The sequence below is a fragment of the Nipponia nippon genome, unplaced genomic scaffold (assembly GCF_047370975.1).
Source record: "Nipponia nippon isolate SJK-2023a ecotype South Korea unplaced genomic scaffold, ASM4737097v1 scaffold_6, whole genome shotgun sequence".
Lineage (NCBI taxonomy): Eukaryota > Metazoa > Chordata > Aves > Pelecaniformes > Threskiornithidae > Nipponia > Nipponia nippon.
Window position 1 is genome coordinate 39446209 of NW_028262380.1, and position 23349 is coordinate 39469557.

General features: G+C 37.9%; 1 protein-coding gene across 2 annotated transcripts in view; it reads right to left on the reverse strand.

Annotated features, from left to right (window-relative positions):
• The window catches only part of NEIL3 (nei like DNA glycosylase 3), a 28621-nt gene extending 5966 nt beyond the window's left edge, over nt 1–22655 (reverse strand). The window contains exons 1-7 of one of the 2 annotated variants that reach the window (XM_087736975.1): nt 22604–22655; nt 13713–13828; nt 8652–8786; nt 7375–7588; nt 6128–6202; nt 3383–3549; nt 570–739 (exon numbers count right to left, since the gene is read on the reverse strand). In XM_087736975.1, the coding sequence (XP_087593101.1) occupies nt 570–739; nt 3383–3549; nt 6128–6202; nt 7375–7588; nt 8652–8786; nt 13713–13828; nt 22604–22639 (913 nt within the window). In that variant the 5' untranslated portion in view covers nt 22640–22655. Of the gene's footprint in view, nt 1–569; nt 740–3382; nt 3550–6127; nt 6203–7374; nt 7589–8651; nt 8787–13712; nt 13829–17157; nt 17488–22603 lie in introns of those variants that run through there. The other variant, XM_087736974.1, reaches the window with a different exon arrangement.
• Nucleotides 22656–23349: the final 694 nt, after the last annotated feature.

A 23349-nucleotide genomic window follows, 5' to 3' on the forward strand; every position in this document is an offset into this window, starting at 1 on the left:
CATTCACAGCTGCTTCTGCACACCAGATGTAGATTGTAGCATTAAAAGCTCCAGTAAGAGCCAAACAACAAATTTAGATAAGAAGTCCAGAATCATCTTTACTCTGAACTTGGAGGAAAAAACCTAGCCCCTGAGAAACCCGACATCCTTTTGGACAGGGTACCAAAATATACTGCTTTTGTTCACATGGAAGAATGATAATTACTTTTCTGCCCCCCTGGTGATTTCTATATCAGACATATGCTGCAAGCTTCTAATGATTTTAAGGAGAGTTGAAAGAACGGCATTTTGTCTCACTCCTTGCCCCAGTAAAAAACAAAGGGTCACTGCAGAGGCTTGTCCATAGAACCCCACCAGCACACAAAGCTGGAAGACAAGACACTTTTAGGGTTTAAGACAAGACAGTTTCCATGATTGTCTGTGTAAGATTTCCCCAAAATCTGATTTTAAGTTAGCTGAAGTTATATAAATACAATTCACAATGAGACAGTTCTATAGTTCTAAAAACTGCATCAAAACAACAATCCTCCCTCCTTTCCCAGTACAGGTTCCAGACAACCTTTCAATACCTTCAGGCCTCGAAGTCAAACAGGCATCACAAATTTCAGCAGAAGGCTTGTTTATTAGGGTACAGCGCATACACGTCCACTCCTCTTCAGATTTCTGAGCTATGTGTTCATTAGAACATGACCCCCTGCCATATGCCCAGCCAATTAGGCTATTTCTAGCTGGCAGTTTGCTGTGAAACAAAAGAATGATGTTAGTCTTTTGTGACGTTTCTTCTACAAATTGCCTTACACCACTATGTGCAGGGAGGCACAGGGCTAGAGAAGAAGTACACAGTGTTATGCCTGCCTATCATAGCTTGGACAGCATGTCATGGATGAGTTTGATTTTTTTTTTTTCTTTACCTCAAGGGCAAATCTTTCCCAGTGCTGCAGAAGTAATACAAATAAAAATATTTAACTGAAAATGGACAGAAAGTTAATAATTAACCGATATACTCTCCAGAACAATGCCCCAGCCTCTCTGAAATTCCCTACCATTTTCAAGTAGTGCAGCAAGAAACCTGGCGAGAAAGGGAGACTGTTTCAGTACTTTCCCCCATCCATTGTACAGAACGCTTACTAACAAATGCATTACTGGATGAAGAACTGTTCAGAAGCTGAACTACAGAAAGTCACACAATCTAGCAAACAATTATTTTTACTCTCATTTAAATAGTCCCCATTAGACCACTTTGTTATCGTAACAGCCGACAGAACTGAAAACCTTAAAAGTTAGGAAGTCTTTCTTGTGTGTCATCATTTGCTGGAAAGCCTTTTAACATTTAGGAGCGTGTTCAGGATTTTCTTTTTCTTTTTGTGCTTTTTTTTTTTCATCAGAAAGAGCTCAGGAATGTCCTAGCTGTGACTGGTGAGCCAAAGCTGTACTCCAGACACCTCTATAGTTTTAATTTTATTTATTTTCCTGTAAATTATAATACTTCCTGTGCTGATACACTGATTTAGAATCATAGTTACTATTTTACAGTCACTACATGTACCAAGGACTAATTTTGTCATAGTATCCAAACACTGTTAGCATGTTAAATGCAACTTGAACTTACCTGTTCAGTAAGATATGTATGTAAATTTTTAAGTACTATGGTTGATAAGTTATCAAGCATTTTTCTCCATAGTTGTTGTGGAATTATGCACTTTTTGGAGACTTTTTTTTTTTAATCCTAAGAATTTAAGCACTTTAATGGGAGGAAAGTGTATTTTAAAGATTCAAAGTACATTTGAATTTGATGAGGTAGCTTATAATGGGTATTTTCTTCATTTTTTCAGTTGAGCAAAATCATAAGCTACTTGACTTGACCCGAGAACCACTGAGTTAAATTCTACAGTTTATGACCCATAGCAAGTCAGTCTGATCACAGAGGCTCCTTTCAGTCTTCAAACGTGAAAAGCTTGGAATGGCAGATAAACCACTTGAGCTAAACACACTTTTATTTGGTAATAGTTACTGCATAATAGAAAACAGAGCAATAGAACACAAAGACCCGACCATTAGGATGAGGACAACACAAGAAACAACCTTTTTATTTTATAGCTACCATTACCATGTTTTTCACTGAAATATACCACTCTTTAATTATTTGTTTAAAAAAACAAAAAAAACCCCACAACAACAAAAAACAAACCACTACTTGTTCTAGAACAGAGAGAGAAAGATTTTTTTTCTTTGCATCGTTTTCTAGTTATCTGACTCAACAGAACACTGCTGTCTTCCTACCCTTCTGCAAAACATTTCTCATTATTATTTTCTGAAAATACAGTAGATTGGGGTTATCAGCATGTGAAATATTTATCTTCCATGCTGGAATTTTCTGTATTTGATCTGTACTCAAAGGTGATTTTTAAGCTTTAACCAAAATCCCTTCAGCCATCTAAATCTTGAAAGAAGGTTGGAGGCGGGAAAGGGACTTGTGTGTTCTGTAAATCTTACCTAAAAAAAAAAAAAATATATATATATATACACACACACACTAATGAAGGCAAAGTTTGCAAAGCAGAGCGGTATCTTTTATCAGATTGACAGAGCTCAGTATAAAAAGGCAAGATTCTGAAATCTCAGATGAAAGTTTTCAAGAATAACTTAGGTATGTAAGAGTCTGAATAAGGTGCTTTTGGAACTTTTACCTTTTGACCCTTTGTGATATCAAATGCGTTTTGTGCTTTTCTGAAATAAAAGGAGGAAAGCTGCTGCTAGCACAATTTATGTAGAACTGAAAGTGTCTCTGGTGGCACACCTGTAGTAAAAGCTTTCCAAATCTGATACGGAGGAAGAAAAAAAAAAAGTCCTAAGCCCTACAATATTTGCTGCACTCAGAATTTACTGAAGTTTTAGTTTTCCTCAGTGTGACTCTACAGCCAGAATAAAATTGCATAGATGCACAGCTATTTAGATATTCCAGGACTGAAGGGTCTATTCTATGAAAAGAAATAGAGACACAAATCCTACCTTCCTTATGCCATTCAACTCAGCTGTGTGTAAACATCCAAGCCTATTATATTGGTAACACCAAGAACAAGGGGCAATTTTTCCAGAAGCATGGAATAATTCCGAGTACTCTGAATTGTTTTATAATTCCTACATTTGATTAAAGTAATAGCTATTTCATAACAGATGGGGCCTTTGAAAGAAACAGTATCAAAGAATTAAAGCTTTTAGCCATTTTTAGATACCAATGGCCAAAATATTTTTCTTTTGCAAAGTCAAGTGAATTTAGATATAAAACGCACAAGGATCCATTCTACTTCAGCAGTGATGTCCTCTTACTATAACAGCACTTTGAGAAGAGCAATGCTTAAGTGTTATAAAGTTACCATCATACCTAACATTGATAAGCTGGGGATCTGCCTTTTGACATTGAGAGCAGAAGTAAGTCATCCTGTTATTCTCTCCTAAACGACACACAGTGATCTTCCCATTGCACTGACCACAGGCTGGGCGCTTGTATACTTTGTAGTGTTTGTAGAGTGGAGACCCAGTTTTGCGGCACTAAAAAAGAACATGTTTAAAACTCAAGTTAGAGACACAATATAAATTTTATGTCAGTCCTTCTACAATTCAACTGAAGCTAAAATAAAAAACTCTACGTAAACTGATAGCTCAATGACTAAATAAAGATATTTAAGGCATACTCGTAAGGGCTATCATCTGTATTTAATATTCTTTTATGAAAAGAATTGACTTCAAATCAGGTATAACAGTGTCTGGAATTCTCCACATAATGAAATAAAAGACAAGGCAAAAAACCATACTAGCATGGTGCAAGCAAATACATGCTAGGGACCCCCTGAGTTCAGCTAGACCAGCTAGCTCTGATTCAGCGCCAGTCATCTTTGACCTGGCACTTGCAGGACTGTTCTTAAAGAGCTGATGAGCTCCGATCAATGCAGCATAGAAAACAAAAATAAAGCAAACATAAAACAGAATACCAACACCACCTTCCCTCACCCCAAAAAGAGCCTAAAACGCACCACAGAGCCAGCTCAGACCTGATGCTACAATCTGGGTTAATCAACCTTCCCAAAACCTAAAGAACTGAGCAATGAAGAAATATTCCAGAGATTCTGCAGGAGTCGGGTAGTGCCCAGTAAAGTTGCTCAGCTTCATCTTAGCACTGGCCATGCCAGACAAGTTGGCTCATGAAAAGCCACTTGTCACTATGGCAAGCTCCCCAGATCCTGGCAGAAAGTCATAGTAAATTAAGTATAATACAAGCCCAAAGGGCACAGTGACCTAAATAGCCTCCAGAGGGCTGACAAGCAGGCACATTTCATGAGACAATTCACATGGAGTCAGCACAGACATACCCCAGCTAAAACTGGCAGAAAAACAAAAAACAAACAAGAAAAGCCCAGCAGAGAGGCAGCCAAGTCTGCGGAGCCACACGAGTTTCTGCATTACAATCGCCGTTCCTTGGGCACAGTTCAAACGATACCACAGCTGGCCCAGCAATACCATCCCAGCTCTGGCAGGGTTCAATAGCTCTAGCTCCGTAATGCATGAAGACCCTTGGAGCTTTCCCAAAATACAGGTGTCTTTGAGCACAGCACCTTTGCTTCTGCTGTGCTCTTATTCATCAGCCTCGCTGAATGAGAATGCTTTTGCGGTTCAATCCCATAATTCAATCAGAAGTAATTACTAATACATATTTGCATTAATATTCACAAGCAGTTTGCTTTCTCCTCAAGATTTCTCCTCAAGTTTTACAGATAGTTTCTTATTAGTTTCCTCCCATCCAGTTTTTTAAAAAAACAAACAAAAGCAACAGCTTTTTACACAAACAAGATTCCTCAACTTTGCATCTGTAAGGTGTTACTACAAATGATATAGTATGATTACTACAAACACTCTAACAGTCTATAAAAATGATCAAGAAGTACCCCTCTCATTAACCTATTTTTGTTATGTTTTTATCTTAAAGAGACTTGGGGGGGCTAGCTCTCCTTTAAAAGCACTTGACTGGTGAATACTTGCTAAGTATAGATTTAAAAAGTTTTGAAAATGGCTAAATTGAGCTATAGAAAGTTTAACTTGTTTGTTTATTGTCAGTCTAAAAGCCCGTGACACGTTTAAATCTCCTAGTATTATCGTTGTTGCAGAACTGGATGCTACCCTTTTACTGGTAGACTTCACTATGAAGTTTCGAGAATGAAAAGATTTCCCTAGCCAACAGACTAAACTGCTCTTCAGTGGGTTGGGGGAAAGCAGACATTTAAGCAGACTATTAAACAAATTACATTTTTAGCCTTTATGACTGAAAGATGGTATTAGGAAAGTTAAGTGCCCTCCTCCTAGCCTACCAAAAAAAGAATTTTTAGCCGCACTAGCTCCTTGCCTTTCATGAATACCAAGAGATACAGACAAGAATTTCACTGCTGCTGGTCATCTCTCTGCATGCAGCTTAAAGAAGAAAAACATATAAGAATTAGGTCAAATTCTCTCTTTTTCTATTTTGGAAAGTTAAAGAACAACCAGGAATTATAGCGTTTACAGAGGAAGAACTGAAATCCTAGTGAGGTTGTGGCAGTAGGGAGAAGCTTGAATTTATTTCACTTTAGCAACCAAAAAAGTTGTTTCAGTTAGAAAAAAAAAAGTTGTTAGAAGTTACAATCTATTTAGTCAAATAAATATACTTGCTATTTCAAGTTTCATAAAGGAAGCCACATGAATTACCCTCATACTTCCCTGGGGCAATTTCTAGTTCCCAGTTTGAAGAATGACCTTTATGTTATCTTACATGTAAGTGTGTGCTTAACCTACATCAATTCTGACACGTTCAGAGTGACGTTACAGCTCATGGACAGCTAAACTGTACTGGCCCTCAGGCAGCATCTGTCAAATTCTTCTGCTGCAACTGGGCCACGGCTGCGCACGTTCTTACAGTCTAGACTCCCCCACCTTTCCATCATTTGACAATTCACAATTAATAAAGAGCACAGAAACCAACATTCCTATCCATGGGAACACTTGTCCTGTTGCATGTTTTTACTGTTTTCACCAGATGATCACATATAGCTAACGTGCCGGAGTCAGGTTTTGGAGGTTTCTCAGAAACATGTGGCAATACCTTATAAAAAAGCAGGGTAAAATCACGTGTCATTTTCACCAAGTGACTTATATGCTCATCTGTCAGTTGGCAAACCTGTAAATAAGACAAGAATATTTTTAGAATATTATGATGCTAAGGGACAACAGCAGAAAGACCTATAACACAGAGGCACTTTGAACACCTTCAGCTGATGTGGAATTGCATTGCTTCCTGTTACAATAATTCTCTGACTTCACATTATATATATCATCTCAGTAAAACAGTTCATTTCACATTCTATAAACTCATTGTGTGAATACCAAACAATGTACTTTGCCTCATCTGCGTAAAACATTAGGTAAACATTTCAGTTGTTTCCTCTATATTGACCTAAGAGTTCCTGATCACAGGAATTATGTGGAGTTAATTTCCTCATGGATTATGATACAACCTACCTATCATCAGAGGCTCTTTCCTGCGAGAGATCTTCAGGAAGATACTTGAGCCAAAGGCATCACAATTAGAGAGATGTATCAACCAAACACATTTTTGTTAAGAACTCAAAATTTTAAGTCACATTTTTCTTTCCTCTGCCAGCTCGCATTGCAGAGACAATTAAAATCCAGACTGATCCTATGAAGAACTTTCAGAAATATGTTTAAAAAACCTTTGTTGCTATCTTCATGTGCTTTCCTTTACATTCTATGTAATCTCAATCTGTTTTACAAACATCAGACTTCTTTTCAACCAAAGCTTGGAGACACATGCTTGAGGATCTTAACCAAAAAAATACGGTAAACAATGGTAGAAAAACAAATGATGCCAGCTAGTAGGACAGGAAGTGGAAGAAGCAGCTGTAAAAATAATCAACTCTACCACATAAACCATTTTGAGTAGTAACTGAACAAAGAAAACCTGAGTACTCTTCACTTTCCTTCATTTATAGGCTGACAATTTAATGGTAGTACAACAGGTTGCCAAAGTCAGGATTTGAAAGTTAAATGAATTCCCTACTAAGGAGAGGTTTCAGGTTGTAAGAGAGAAGGCTTAGCCCCACAAAATATGTCCACTCTGTGAGGCAGGAGTAGCGGCAACAGGTTCCAAGGAATGCCGTGACAAGTATCTCCAGTTATAATGATAAAACATTAATTTACTGTCTTAGAATAACTTAAGAAATGACAGATGATAAAACAAAGGTAAGAAGATGACAAAATGTTTTATAAATATGTATTTACATTCTTAATGCTTTGGTGTCATTAAAAACAATCTTGAGACATTTCACCCACCTTAACAGCTGGATGAAGACCACTGTCAAACAGCGCTTCATTTTTTATAATATTTCCCACTCCAGGTAATACTGCTTGATCCAGTAACACATCACACAACATGCGGTTTTTCTGCTGCTTAATCTCACTTTCTGCTCTTAAGAAGCTAAACTTTGGAGAACAGACATCCAAGCTTTCCATCATTCTCACCTTCCGCTCACTCTCAGCTGCATTTCTGCAAGAGAAAAATACAGTAAGATTTATTTTTATTTTAATTATATGCTAATATAACAGTATGGTTTTAAAAACAACACATGAGAGTATAATAGAAAATTATATGCAGATAACAGAAACCATGAAAATACCAGCGACGGGAAGAGGCACAGAAATGACATTAACCGCCCCTCCCCAAAACAGGTCAATGATACATGCGTGGAACACGCATCTGGTCCAATATACAAGAAATCATCCTCATTTTGTTCATATTAATTTGAAAAATAATTGCCAGGTCCTTGATTTAAAACTACTTCCAACATGGAAAGACCATGTGTTTGGACCATCAAACATAACTAACTGTATGGTTACATGGTCCAGTAGTTACAATATGACAATAAAAGATATATTTTCTTAACCTTTGATTTTATTAGGTTAAGCATAATAGTCTGAAAATAATACAGCACAAGAAGTCTCAGGCTTGCATAAGCTTTTATGTTTTGTAATCTTAAATATACATGTATACGTTACTTGAATTTACATGCTGCTTTTCACCTGCGAGCCTCAAATGCTTTAAAATCAGGCTTGCTATGTTATTTTTATTAGCAGTGAGAAGTACAATGCTGATGGGCAAAAACATCCACTTAATGCCGATTAGAACAATTATACCAATTTGCTTCTGAAAAGAAAACAAAACCACAACCTTGGGAGCATAAAAATTTGAAAGCAGTAATCATCGCAGGTCCTTATCCTTGTCAAGGAAGTGAGACTTGTGTGGAAATTAAAGAAGCAATGGGGGTTCAGTATTCAGATCTAAGGACGGAATTAAATCCAAATTTCATTCCCAGTCTTGACACTATCTAAGAATATGGCATAGAACTACTTTAATTGTATGTAAACAGATACAAAACTAACAAAATTAAATTACCACACCAATATGTTTAGAAAGTTTTGTTTTGTTTCTTTGTGTCTATGATGGCATTCAAGCACTTAATTTGTGTGTGATTTTTCACTATGTTCTTTTAAGAATGTTATGAAAATAAACAAACCAAGCTGTGTGTTTTATTTAGTTAGTTTCTGCTTACCTATACTCTACTGTCACTTCAAAAAAACAAATAGTATCCTCTGTGAGCTGTATCTCCAAAACTGGTAGTGCTCCATTTCTGTCTTTGCTTCCATCAGGATTAATGCGCATGGAACCGTTCATACCAAAGTGAATCCTCAGAAAGAAAGAGAGTTCTTAGGGGTATTTTATCTTAACAGTATTTCCAAACATTACACTAGTCTATTTTTGAAGTTTTGAACTATTCTTACCTAACCAAGTCAGTATGCATGTACATTAATTCTAGTCATTAAGAGAAACACAGCAACAAACTATTTGCTTACATAGCGCTCAATTCCCAGAGAATAACCCTCCCCAAGTCAAAACCACTGCAAAACATAGCAGTTTTCCAGTCGTCTTCATAATTCATTATACAGAAGTCAAACCTGATTATTAAGTAACACACTTTTCTGGTGTATTGCACTTAGATACTTTCACTTGACATGCTGGTCTTCCAACATAGGTTCTTAAGTCCTCAGGGAAGCTGAAAGAAATGAGGCTACTTTACCAGACAATTTTCTGTTAAATCAGGCAGAAGTCGCCTGGTATGAAAGGAAAGATTTCAGTCTCCATATTGCCAACACTGTTATCATATCAAAGCTCTATCCAATAACGCCATAAACAAAGCAATTAACACCTGCCATATGTTGTTTTCTGCTTTTCTTTGCCTCAACCAAGGCAAAACCTGCAGGTCAATTAAAAATTTATAAAAGAAATAAACTGAAAAATGCACAGATGGAAAAGGAGTGGAACAGACTCTTTCAAGCATTGCTTTTACAGTTCACTAACACTTTAAGAGGTCTTACATTTTATAATATATTTTTACTGAGAGCTAGTATACTTGAGCAAAGGACATTTGACTATGGTCTCATACATATTATTTATTACAAATTCACCTGGTACATTCAAGTCCTAAAAAAACATAAGATAGAGGGAGTGTCCTACTTCTATACATTGTATATATTGGATTATTTCGTAGCTACAAAAAGATTTAACAGATTAAACTACACAAATGACCAAAGAAACACATCAGGTGTATATTTCCTTTTAACTCCTCTTCACTACATTTCAGGAAGGATAGGCATTTTAAATATTTACAGATAGATTAAGACAACATTTCATTAGGCATAGTCTTAAAGTCAACTCTTTATGTAACTTCCTCATAGCATTTATTCATTAATTTTTTTTCAATTTTTAAAAACCTGTGTCTTTCCAAAACACTCTTATAAGTCAGTTCAGGTGATATAGTCATTTCAGCCACTTTTATTTTCAATAGCCATTTCCAGTTCTCAAGTGCCATGAATAGTACTGCACAGGCTTAACTAGTCAAATTTCCTTTTAAACCAAGCTCTGCATCTTGCTACCAAATGGTAATGCAGTAAATACTTCCAGAAAGTTCTTTTTAAAGAAACAGCATTCACATTAATAGCTGATGGTTTCATTTACCAAGCTCCAGTATACTGCTTAAAAGGAGCATTAAGAATCACAACTATTAGCTACCTTAGTGACTTGTCAGTTCATGACTAGAAAAAAATAATTGAGTCATCGCTACACATTTATATTCAAAAGCCTTAAAAAATTTACAAAATTCCACCCCAATGTGTTTTGTTACCTTTGATGTCCTGAAATAGGGCAAAACAGAAGTCTTCTCATTTTAATTACAAATAGAAAAGCTACGCTAATTAAACCTAGAATCTGTTATTCAGTGATAGCTAGTAGTAAGGAGTTGATGATTTTTTGTTGTTTTAAAGTAAAAAGGTGATGTTTTAGAATTATTTAGTGCTACATAATATTGTAAAGATCTGCTTTTATTTGAAACATTTTTCCCCATAAAAATAAAAGATTAGTAACAGCACAGTCAAACTATAATATGGAGATGTAAAAAACAGTGACAATTCACATTATCAAGTTCTAAGGGCCAAGATACATTTCCAGTAAAGACAACAGACGTCTTTCCTTTAAGGGACTTGGAGTCAACAATTATCTCTTTCTTAAGAATATTTTTGTCCATTTTCAGTTATGCAAAAACATATGTGCACTACCAATTTTCAGAAGCTTTTCTAAACAATTTATCACTCCAAATTTACAGTAATAGCACACTACAGAAACTAAACCCAAGACAATCTCTCTCACATAACTATATCATTTCCATGGCAAAACATGCAGTCCCTGGAAGTCTTTCCTGCACAACTCACGAGTATCAGAGAATTTTTTTCAACTTTCATTGATTATTTAAGTGACTTTCAAGGCAAAATCGAAAAAAAGAAACAAAACAAAAAAACCCAAAAACCAAACCCAATCCTCAGATCTTCCAAAAAACCTTAACTTTCTTCAATGACTTTAATTTCCTTGTTTAAATGGACATCAAAAAGTAGAAGTACTAATTTCTTCAGAAGGTGTCATTGCTTATTTGTACTCCTAAAAAAAAAAAGCTTCTACTGCCCACCATGGATTGCAAATATATTGAACTTCGTTTGCTAATTGCTATACACAACATGGCAACACTTCAGAAGTATCCTCCTCATTTGCAAGTCAGGCAAGCAGTAGCCAAACTGTATAAAACAATTTCATGGCCAGGTTATCTTCTCCCACCAGGCAGTCATTCACCACTTGAGAAAATCCAGGAGCATAAAATGAGTTAATTACCCTTCATGGCCCAGTCTTTCACAAGACATGTCTGACTAACATTATTCCAGCATGACTACCACCTTTTTATAGGTAATCTCAGCAGATGAGAAAAGCTGGTTTTGTTATGTTGAGAAACTATGTACAAATACAGAATCTGTATATCAGTAACACTCCTCATGACAAGAAAGTCCTATATTTGAGAGTTAACTTTAATAGAGAAATAATATATCCTCTGAAGGCATATTCCTTATTTCCTCTCCCAATAACAATCCTGGCAGCCAATCTTAGACTGCTGTTAAGATGCATTTTCTGAAGCCTTCCTCTACCTCCCCTCAACATCTTTAAGATGCATAACGTATATCTTTAAAACAAGAGAATGAAGATCTTCATTATCTGATAATAAGTAACTTCTGCATCCTGCGCAGAGGAGACCTTTACTGTACATAGCTTCTACAATGTTTCCAGTCAAATAAGTGAGATGACTAAAGGGACTTCTTAAATACAGTTTCTAGATCTACAGTAACTGATAAATTGACAAAACTTTTAAGCTTATTATCAAATGATAACTGAAAGTTGTTTTCATTAAGTACAATAAGTTATTGCATTGGCTAGAAAGCTTAAGAATTATTTAAGATCTTTCAGAGTTCAAGGATTATATTTTCCATACTAGAACTTGGCCACATTTTCTTTGTCTTTGAAGAGAACTTTTGCAAAATACTTACATTCCTTAGCTTTTTTCTTCTGATAATGTAACTCAGTCTGTTGAAACAATGCTTTCTTATTATATAAGTTACTCCTTTACTTATCCAATCAATTTGTAATACATGCAATAGTCATTTAAAAAAGGCTAACATCCCTATCAGTTACCTCCCCTGCCTTTTTTATCTTCCTTTATAACTTGACTTATCTTTTTCTTTTTTAAAACTGCTTTTTCTTCTCTGTTTCTATTTAATAAACAAATACAAAGCAAGAGAAACTGATTAGGACCATAATCCTATCCTTCACAAACATGGGTAGCTTTAAACACGTATGCAGTCCTGTCCTACTAGTTACTGGTATGATTGTCATGTAAAGACTCGTATGTGCTTGTAAGACTAGCTGCAATTCTCTAACGCTAGAAGAAATAAGCATTAGCACTATATCTGATAACCAGCAGGCCCCTGCTACCAAAGATCAGTCTACACATCACCCCAGGCAATGACTAATATATCACTGCCTTTATTTATCCAGCATGCAACCCCTGTAAACTCACAGCCAAGCATTTTCCATCTCCCTCCTGTAACAGCAGTGCCACTGGCAAAATATTATGTCACAGAATTGTAAGGTATTTGTTGATATTACCAGTTTTAAATGAACAAAAATCATGACCTTACACCTTTGTTCTAGATCAGTCACTAGGTGACAAAGACTACACTGAACATAGAAGTGTTGTTGTTTTCCCTTTTAAAGATTTAGAAAGATTAGAATTATGTTGCAAGTAGAGGGGTAAAAGAAAAGCATTAAATGCAAGCCTTACCTATTAAATATAAGGGCCTTACTTATGTATTCTATACTAATTACCATAAAGAATGAGAGGGGATTTTTTAATAATCCATTACACTGTGCATTTGGTTAGACTTATTTTCAGTTGACTTTGCGGTACAGAAGCATATTGAACTAGAAAAAGTAAACTAGACTCCAAATACAGCCTTGGTGGCTAGTACCAGAAGATGTCCAAGGGGTTAAAGCATATGACAAATCTTCAACTTGCCAACAAACCCCTAATAAGCTCTGCAAAGCATGAACAAACAACGATTCGGCAGTTTTACCATTTGTCTAGGAGACATGGTTTCACTAGAAAGTTAAGAGTTACTTAACTCCAAGTTAAGTAACTGCCAAATTTCAAACCATACTTCCAAACCAAGGAGTTGTTAATATCATTTAAAGAAAGGCAGGCAGGCAGCATATATGTATATACACAGAATATTCTAAGTTTGGCAAGTTTTTCACATGAGTTTCTTATCAGAGCAATTGAATCATTAAAAGTACAGAATTTCGGTCTAAATTTCTTAAGGAAAGTTAAAAGAAATTGCAAGTGCAGTTTGTAGTGGAAGATATTAAGTAACTGTAACTGCATGCACTTCTCTGAGTTCTGTCCCTAGAAAATGCAATGTCCTGTTTGAAATGAAGCATTTCAAGGAATAACTGTCCTTTTCAGATACCTTTACATGGAATCTTAGACTAAGAATAAAGCAATAAATTACTGAAAATGTAAGTGACTATATCCAGTATTTCTGGCACTGCAGAGAGGCTGCTGAGAAGTTTCTCCCTAACACTTAACTTTCAGTTCTCTGAAACTGACATTAGCAAGAACAAGACAACCACCCCCAAATACGTACAGTCTGAATGCATAGGAAGCCTTTTTCTCTCCTCTTACCTTAAAGCTTTCTGATCAAAATACATAAAAAGTTCTTTTCCCAATGTCTCCACACCCCTGTAAACATGTCCAACAAGGAAATCATGACCAGAGGTGTTCTCTTCACTTGCAGCAGTCTGAAAACAAGTACACACACACAAAGATTAAAACAGAATTTCTATTACTTTGATTCTAGCATCAGTACACATTCAGCAAGTAGCTGTATGAACTAATTTTCCAACTTGAACAATATTAAACCTTTTCTCCTTAAGCAGCTGTATCAAAACCAATGATTCTATTAACCCAGGAAGCAGACAGTCACTATTGCTAATGCTGTCGTAACTCAGGTCATTATTTTTTGAATTGAAACAATACATCTTTTTTATCAGGGTATTTTATACCTTTTCCTTCAAGTCATGAATTCGCAATAAGAGTTTCAGGCTAATGTAAACTAAACGGGTACAGTTTGAATATTAAATACTTGTTAGTGTGTCAATTCTGCCATTTGCAGACCTACGTCCTTCTCCAAATGCCGCTTGCTGGAGTTTCTATCCAAGATAATAATATGCTTTCCATGTTTCACACAGGGCATTGTGTGTTACAGAAAAGCCTCCACAGACCCCAGAGAGACATTTCTCTCTTCCCAGTAGCTGAAAGTCTAATCTCAGAAGATGTTGAACAGCAGGTGGGACACTACTAGAGGTCAAGAAAAATATAATTGTGAGATTGAAGAAATAATCTTTTCTTGCTTAGCACATGAAACTCCACTGAAATTATAAGAAGGGACCTCTACAGGTTATCTAGTCCAAACACCTGCTCAAAGCAGGGCTGACTTACATCAGGCAGCCCACGGTCTTGTCTAGTTAAGTGCAGAGTAGCTCCACGGATGGAGACTCTTGTCTCTCTGGGCCCTTGTTCCAGGGCTTCACTATTGTTGTGATGGAAAATTTTTCCTAATACCTTATCAGAATTTCTTCTGTTGTCCCCTGCATCTGCTGCCTCTCATCCTACTGTGCACCTCTGACAAGTCTAGCTCTGTCTCCTCCATACCTTCCTTTTAGGTAGCTGAAGAGAGCAATAAAAACCCAGTTCTATCAGCTTCTGCTTGTGCGTCATGTGCTTCAGCCTGCTAATCATACCAGGGGACTCACTCTAGTTTATCTTTTTCCTGCTGGAGAATCGAAAACTGAACACAGTAATCCAGATGCAGCCTTGCAAGTGCTGAACAGAGCTAAGAATCACTCTCCTCAGCCTGCTGGCTACATTGTCGTTAGCACAGCCCAGTATTGGGCTGGCCCTCTTCCTTGGAAGGGCAGCTAGTGACTTGGACACAGCTGGTATAGGACCCTAGGTCCTTTTTTTCTGCGGAGCCATTTTCCATCTGACCAGCAGCCAGGCCCATGCCATTGCATGACATTATTCTGTTCCACGTGCACGACTCTGCAAGTCCTGCAAATGCTGAACTTAAGTTTCTGCCAGCGCATTTTTCTCAGCCTGTCAAGGTCCCCCTAACTAGCACCTCAAGTTTCCCGGAACCTGCTGAAATCTGCAAGCAGTATATTCACTGTCATCAGAGCCCTAACTGCAAGGCACAGATACGTGTACCAGTGCTTCAATCACAACACTCAATTGCAAAGCAAATATGTATTAAAGCGACTCTGGTAAATCAGCAAAGCTTCAGCTAGTTAGTGAAATTTCAGAGCTATTCTCTATACAATCTCCCACTGTATTATTACCTTGAAATGATACACATTTAGAAGGTTTTATGGTTATTATTCTGTCAAGTAGAAAAATAACAACATTTTTTGCATAACATCATTTACTTTGCCTATTATGAAAATAGGAAGAAAGCAAAATTTTGCTTTCACAAACATAAACAGATCATCCCTTCCAATAAAAGTATTAAAGTAAGTTGGTGTGCAATAAGGTTTATTTTAGTGTTAAGACACTCAGGTTTGTTTAAACTAAACCAGAGTAAGAAGTGACTGAGATGGAAAACTGACTTGATTTTTCAAAATATTTTAAGTTAAATTCATACCATTTTGGTATCACGTCAGCCCTTACAGTCATCATAGTATGAACTCTCTTAAACAGTGTAGTCTTCAACAGCGGCCAAGGCTTTGCCCATGGTTAGCAGCCACTGTGAGATCTAAAGAGCCCAAGACTCTTATCATGGTCATTTGCCAATGAAGAAAGTCTGCCCTGAGGTGACTTTTACTGTACAAAGTTGTGACCATGACTATATTTAAGGGAATTAAATTTCTTTTTGAAACCATAGGAGCATAAATCCTTACTTCAAAAAGCTTAGTCCTGAAAGATACAAACCCATATACTGCTGTTGACTTTTTAGACAGACATATCTTGAACCACATTCTTCCTTAAGCTGTTCTTTCATTGAAGTACTATCTTATTGAGCCTTAATCACAAACTCTCCTACACTGCCTTTTATACACTGAAGGTGGGGAAAGATTCCCCAACTTTCTGTCTGGAGGCATCCAGTATACTTACTTGGGACACAAGGAATGCACAATTTCTCACAGCTGAGCAAAACCAGGCATGAAAAAAAAATACCTTAGCCACCTCAAAACCAGAGGACTGTATCTTCACAGCTCATCAGCTAGGTCTGCTTACTGACATCCTAACTTTTCCTTCTACCAGAAGGTCTCACAAGCCCCAGCAGAGTTTTGTACTGGTGAATTATTTTATGCTGCCAACAGAAAGGATAAAAACTAGTAGAAAAATTACATACTGCGGACACTGACAGCAGATACCACATTCTTTACTTAAATAGTTGGTGCAATTAAAATAATTTTTTTTAAAAAGGTAATAGAATTAAAAGCTTCTGTTCTGCAGGCCAATGTGTACCTTTCTCTCATCATGTTTCATTCAGACTTGTAAAGACTTACACGATTATGAGAAAATTACAATTAGGAACGGCTGCTATAATTTTCCTTGTATTGTAGGTTTCTTGAAGCTAAATGATATTTTAAAATTTACCCTAAGTGAACAAGAGCAATTCTAAAAACTTTCCCTCATTATTTCCCAAACCCCCTATGTTTCTACAGTTTCAGCACCTCTTTACACGTCCGACCTGCTCAGACTTATTTATGATGTTGACGACAAGGATATTTTATAATTTAAAGGAAGAATAAAGACAGTATCCACAGACGACCCCCCAGACGACGGCAGCGGGGGCACGGGAGCTCTGCCGCAGCCCGGGAGGCCACGTCGACGGTACCAACCACCCTGTGCTCAGGCCCGCCAGGCCGGCCAGCCCCGCACCCCAGCGACTCCTGACGGCTCCGAGATTCATTTCCTCTCCCCCAAACCTGTCGGCCTTTACCACCGAGCACACCCGGCAGCTCAAGCCCCGCGCTGCCCCTGAGGAGAGGCGGCTGTCCTGTCCTGTCCTGTCCCGCCCCGCCAACGGCCGCCGAGGCGCGCCCCCTCCGCCCCGGCCCCTCACCGCGCCGCCGGCTCCGGCTGGCGGGGCGCTGCCCCGGGCGCTCCGCACCGCCTGGCCCCGCCGCACCCGCGCCCGCAGCCTCTCTCCGCAGAGCGCGCAGCCCGGGCCCTCAACCATGGCCGCGGGGCACCGCCGAGCGCTCCGCGCCCGCCCGCCTCTTCCGTTCAAATCCGCCGCTCGCTTGGGGGCGGTGCTGCCGCGCCGGGGGTCGCCCCGCCTCCGCCCGGCCGCCCTGGTGAGCGCCGGGCCGCTACCGCGGGCCTGTCAGGGTTGCCGGGGTACGGCCGGGGCCCCTGGGGGAGTTCGGGCCGAGACTGACGGAAAGAAACCCCACGGGCGCTCTTGATCTGCCGCGAAGGGCTCCGCGGGCGGGCCAGGTCCAGCCGCGGGGCTGGGCGAGTGGTGTCCGCGTGGGGGTGCCTCTCACGGGGGCGGGGAGGGGCGGCCGCCGCCGGCCTGGGGGAGGCCAGGGAGGCGGGCCCGGCCTAACCCAGCCTCTTGTTTCTCTTCCAGTCCCAGCCGGCTGATGTTTAAGCTTAGACTACCTTTTGCGTGGACGGGAACGTTAATCACAAAGCTTTGTTTTGTGAGACCCTTCAGGGAAAACACGGTATATCCAATTTTTTTTTTTTGTTCCTCAGCGTGAACTTCTAATGTCCTCAAATACCTAATGAGCTGTCGCTCATTTTAAGACTTACTTAATGCACAATTGGAAGTTAATTTCAGCCTTAAAAAAGTCAATATTTAATAGGTTTTTGCAATCAGTCCAAGTTTACACAAGGAAAATGCTCCTTTCCCTGCTGCATTTGAAGTAAGAACGGGAGTAATAAACTCCATGAGCTTTAAGAAAATTGAGGGAACTTGCATTTGAAGGTGGAACATGAGACACCATTTTCTAATGTCCACCTCGTGACGCATACTCACACTGCTTGAAATCTTTCAATTAATATTATTTATTGTATAAACAGTCCGTATCCAGTCTTTTATCTGGGTTCAGTCAAAATGCGTCTTATTCCTAAAAGAATAACTTTTTTTTTCCTGACAGGAAGTGACTAAATCAGGTTAAAGGAATTATGTTTGCTGAAATAAAACTCTGAATTCAGGTGTGCTACTAAAGTTAGGGTATGCTACCCGTTGTTGCAAATGTATTTTTTTTTCTTTTTTGCAGTGATGTTATTGCTGTGATCATTCTAAATTAAAACAATAAGGCAATCGTTAGCCAGAGAATTAAGCTCACTAGTCAGAGAGCAGAAATCACTAATGTTCCAAAATGGTATGTGAGACTCAAACTGATTTTTTTGCTGCCCTTGAGTCCTGCCTTACTGTTCTTCGCAGGCAGTTAGAAATTGATACATAACTTGAGTTTCTATATTCATATGTAAGCACCTTAAAAGTACAGACAATAACAATTCCTATTACTTGGTTATCAAACATAAGGTTTTTCATGATAAGGGATTGTATAACTGGATATTTTTCAGTAGATGTTTTGTGCAGTGTGTTACAGCAGATTGGGTTTTCAATTCCACATCTAATTCTGCAGATGCATCAGAAGCTTCAATACTAACCATTTATTAAGGTTCTCTACCCCTTTTTCCGCTCATGTGAACAATGAATTTTAACTAGAGATTCTGCAGTTACCTTTTGCATGCGCTTTTATTCCACTAGAAGTTGAATTCCAGGTACGTACAAACTACTATTGGTGAACTTTATATTAAAGTGTTGTTGGTGGTTGATAAACATTTGGGAGTTTCTTCGCTTTAAGAAAAGTGTTTAAGAGTACATTTGCAACAATGGGAAGAGATACCAGTCTGACAGTTTTATAGTTTGAAACAAATGCCCCATGCTGAACTCTAAATCAGGATGTTTTTTAGGTAAAAGTAACAAAATGACAGCAGCTGAACGAAGAACAGTTGTTGGGCAAAATTATTGCTGATACAGTTTTTTAATGACATAGTAGTGCAGCCAAGACAGAAATATGTAACTGTTTGTGTTTTACAGCGTTCCAAGTAGAAAAATCTTAGCTGCTTTTGTAACAGTAATTTCTTGAGTCAGAAAATCTCAGTTGCTGCCATTCAGTTTCAGTGCTGCACTTCCCAGGCTACAAGGGAACATATTTTGTAAGATGCAAGTTTTAAAAGCAGGCTGATGGATTGCTTACAAAATAAAAGCTTTCATTAAATTTATTTCAGGGTTCTTTATTAGAATATAACATTCCTTGGCAGGTAATTCCATCAATAGTTGTTCACACCTTATTTTGACTTTGAAAAATCCAATGTACACAAGAAATAATCTGTCCCACAGGTAATTAAATGTGCAAATTTCAAGAACAAACAAGCAAATAAATCTCACTTGAGTGTAAGTTTAACATTTGACTATTTTTTACTTCCTGTCTGCTGCTACATCAACAAATTCATAGCATTCTACTGTACTATGATAATTGATATAGCAAATAATGGCAAGTCACCTGCAGTGAAGGGTAAAATCCATTTTTAAAACAGAAATTGAGTAAATCTACATATGCTCATAAATTTGTCCCCTGTTGTTGTAGCTGTGTGCCCAGCTGCCTCTGCTATTGTTCCCACTGGTGTTCTCAGGCACCATTTCTTGATTTGTTGTGCATTTGCAATATTTACATTCAGATAATAGCATACGATAGAACAGTGTGCTCGGAAGTGGACGCTCATATTTTTGCTGACATAGCTGGTACATTATTGCAGTTATGATCTCATTAGAAAAAAACAAAGAAAAGTACATTTCTCTCAAAAATTTCAAGTCTCCCTGAATTATAAAAGTATACAATCCTTTTTTTAATTCAGTTTTCCTGAATTTATACAGAAACCTCGATTCCCTGCCTTGTTGTACCAGTTCACGTCACAGGACATTTGGCATAAAATTGATGTGGTTAATTTGCAAGAGTAGAGCTACCAGCATCCAGTTCCTCAAACTCTTTGTTTTATGTGCATTTTCTCCCTTGGATTAATGCGTTAGTCTTAGAACGTTGACGTGCAGTTTAAAATCATAAGTTAAATTTGTAATTAACAAAACTTTGAAAAAAGATGTTGGCAAGGAATATTATCATATGGCAAATATAGACTAATTTAAATGGAATATCATTTTAGACCAAACAGTAAAGTTACATTTCTCTGAAGGCAACACAAGAGAACAGAAATATGCAGAATACAAGCACACCCTGTTCTAATCCAACAGTCCGAAGAACAATGTCAGCATTGAGATTCTCTCTTAAGACATAGTTTTTTCCTTCTGGCTGGTTGAAGTATACAGTGAACTACAAAGACATTCCCTTTACGGTGACAAAATCTCGGAAGAATTAATAAGCAGTGGATGACTGATCTGTTTCATGGTTGCCTAGAGAGTTAATGTGAACAGTTAAGCACACTCAGAATTGCTCATCATGTAATCTGTTGTGGTTTAACCCGGTAGGCAGCTAAACACCACACAGCTGTTCTCTCACTCCGCCCCTCACTGGGATGAGTGAGTAAAAAAAAAGTAAAATTCATGGGTTGAGATAAAGACAGTTTAATAGTACAAAAAAGGAAGGGAAAATAATAATAATGATAAAAGAATATACAAAATAAGTGATGCACAATGCAATTGCTCATCACCCGCCAACCGATGCCCAGCCAGTTCCCAAGCAGCAGTCACCACCCCCCAGCCAGTTCCCCCTGGTTTATATACTGAGTGTGACATCATACGGTATGGCATAGCCCTTTGGCCAGTCTGGGTCAGCTGTCCTGGCTGGGCCCCCTCCCAGCTTCTTGTGCACCTGGCAGAGCATAGGAAGCTGAAAAGTCCTTGACTAGTGTAAACTCTACTTAGCAACAACTAAAACATCAGTGTGTTACCAATATTATTCTCATACTAAATCCAGAACACAGCACTATACCAGCTACTAGCAAGAAAATTAACTCTATCCCAGCTGAAACCAGGACAAATCCTAATGAAATCCTTCCTAAACCTTGTAAAAACATTACCAAATCCTTCTAAATTAAGTCTGTTAACGCAATTAATCCAAACAGTTGCACTGTTCAGGGAATGTGTTCTGGTTCTGAATTCCTGGTCTACCAGTGATTTTTGAAGGTCATGAATAGTTGATATGGATGCATAGTTAAATTATTTTTTGTCAGTTATCTCAAAAAAAAAATAATGCCTTGAGTGCTGGGATCCTTTTATTGGTGGAAAGTTCTTACTTTCCATTACAGAAAACATGCTATTACATACTAAACTTTGTTTTTTACAGCTGCAGTTATTGTAAAGATATAGACCAAGGAGGTTCTTTGGAAATTGCAGTAAAGTATCAATATAAAATTATGAACTAAGTTGTGAATAACAGTTCTAGTATGGGAGTTTCTTGCATTTATTTCATTGTTGCAGCCACAATAAAATGCTACAACTTATGTACTATTCTCACTGAACATGGAGTATATGTTGAAAATACTTCTGATTAATGATTTGGAAATAAAAGGGATAGTTGAAACTTAATAGTACTATACAAGTTTATACCAATTGAAAACTGGGCCCAGATAAGCATATTCCTAGGGTTCCAATTCATATACTAAACAAGAAAGTCAATTTCTTATTTGTAAGTTCAATACATTGTACTTTATGTTGCCAAAGCAGGGCATGAGTAAGACAGATAGAGGATGCAAAAAAACCCAAACCACTTAATTATGTGTGTGATTATATTTTAAAAAGTTACTAATATTTTGATATTGTCACAATAGTACCAGGATTTCCCTGAGTAGTGATTAATAGTATGACAGATTCACCTGTCAATGACTGTTCGGCTGTAAGCAAGTCACCACTCTGTTAGAAAAAATAGCTTCTTATCTCTGTATCAATTCTTGATTTCCCTAGAGATTAAAAAAAATAGTCATTGAAAATCTTGGCTAGTTTGACATGTTAGTTTTCAGCAGAGTAATTTTGCCATTTTCAGTCAGGAATTAGATGTGGATTGCTTTCAAACACTGAAAATCATACTTGTTTCCTAAGAGACCTTTGTACTGTATTAATCTCTTGGCCTTTGCTGGGGGGAAAAAAGAAGAGAAAGCAGAACTAATCTATCTTAAATCTGAATTTTTCTTTTGTTCAGACCAAAGGGTTAAATCCACAAGAGGGAATTAGACTTAAAAGGAGAGAGGGAAGCTATTCACACTCCCTAAAATTCAGTAATAATTGAGGTCCATCGACTATACTATATTTGTAAGGTAATGGAAACTCTGAACTCCCTATCTAATCAATGGCGAAAGGTAGACACCTCACCAGACAGTGATTTAGAGCAGAGGCCTCATTAGGTCTTTCTCTCCATTAGCCACACAGGGAACAATGCCAGTTCCTGCTACTGGATACCCTGCTGCGTAACTTCAAGCAGTCACCTATTTTCCTTATGCAGTGTAAGGGAAGAGTTATGTCTGAGAACATGACTCACTTGTACACTGAGCTGGGTACTATCTGGAAGTGCCATGGAGTTGCCTAGATGCCTCTCTGCAGTCTGGATTCATAGCCGTGAACCGCCTCCTTTGGTTAGATGTCCAAGCAAAGCAATTTTTTTCAAAAAAGAGAATGTGGCGTCTTCTTTAAGCTGCTACAGCAATCTGTTGATACCTGGATAATCAGTGGTGCATCCTTCCCCTGGGAAATGGAGAACAATTGATCCTAGAGTTTCTAACTCCTGAGAAAGTATGCAGGTGACTAGAATAGACTGTGTTCCAAACTGAGACTAACTCCGTCTCTCTTATCAGAGTGCTTTTACATTGCATAACATACTTTGTTTTTAACTAGAGCAATGGCTGGAACCAAGGTCGTTTAGATTAGCCTGGAATTATTAAAGTTAATTTTCAGCATCTGGCCGCTGAACATAGTCACCTCAGACTTCCTATTTTATAATATAACTATCTGTGGAAGGATATTCTGATCTTAGGCTGTGATCTTGCTGTTAATGGTAACAAGAGCTTTTGAGAGTATGAATTTAATTTTGGCTTGTTGAGAGTGAATCTGCGTCTTAATGATGTAGTAATTAAGTTATGTTATTAAGTATTCAGTATCCATCTACATCCATTATTTTTTTTTTTTAATTGAAGGGAAATGCTTTACTGCTAAAGAGATTCCTCTTCCTTTTTCCATCAAGAGTAGCTAATAACCCAGTGATAATGGCAGTTCCTTTGGTGGCAGGAG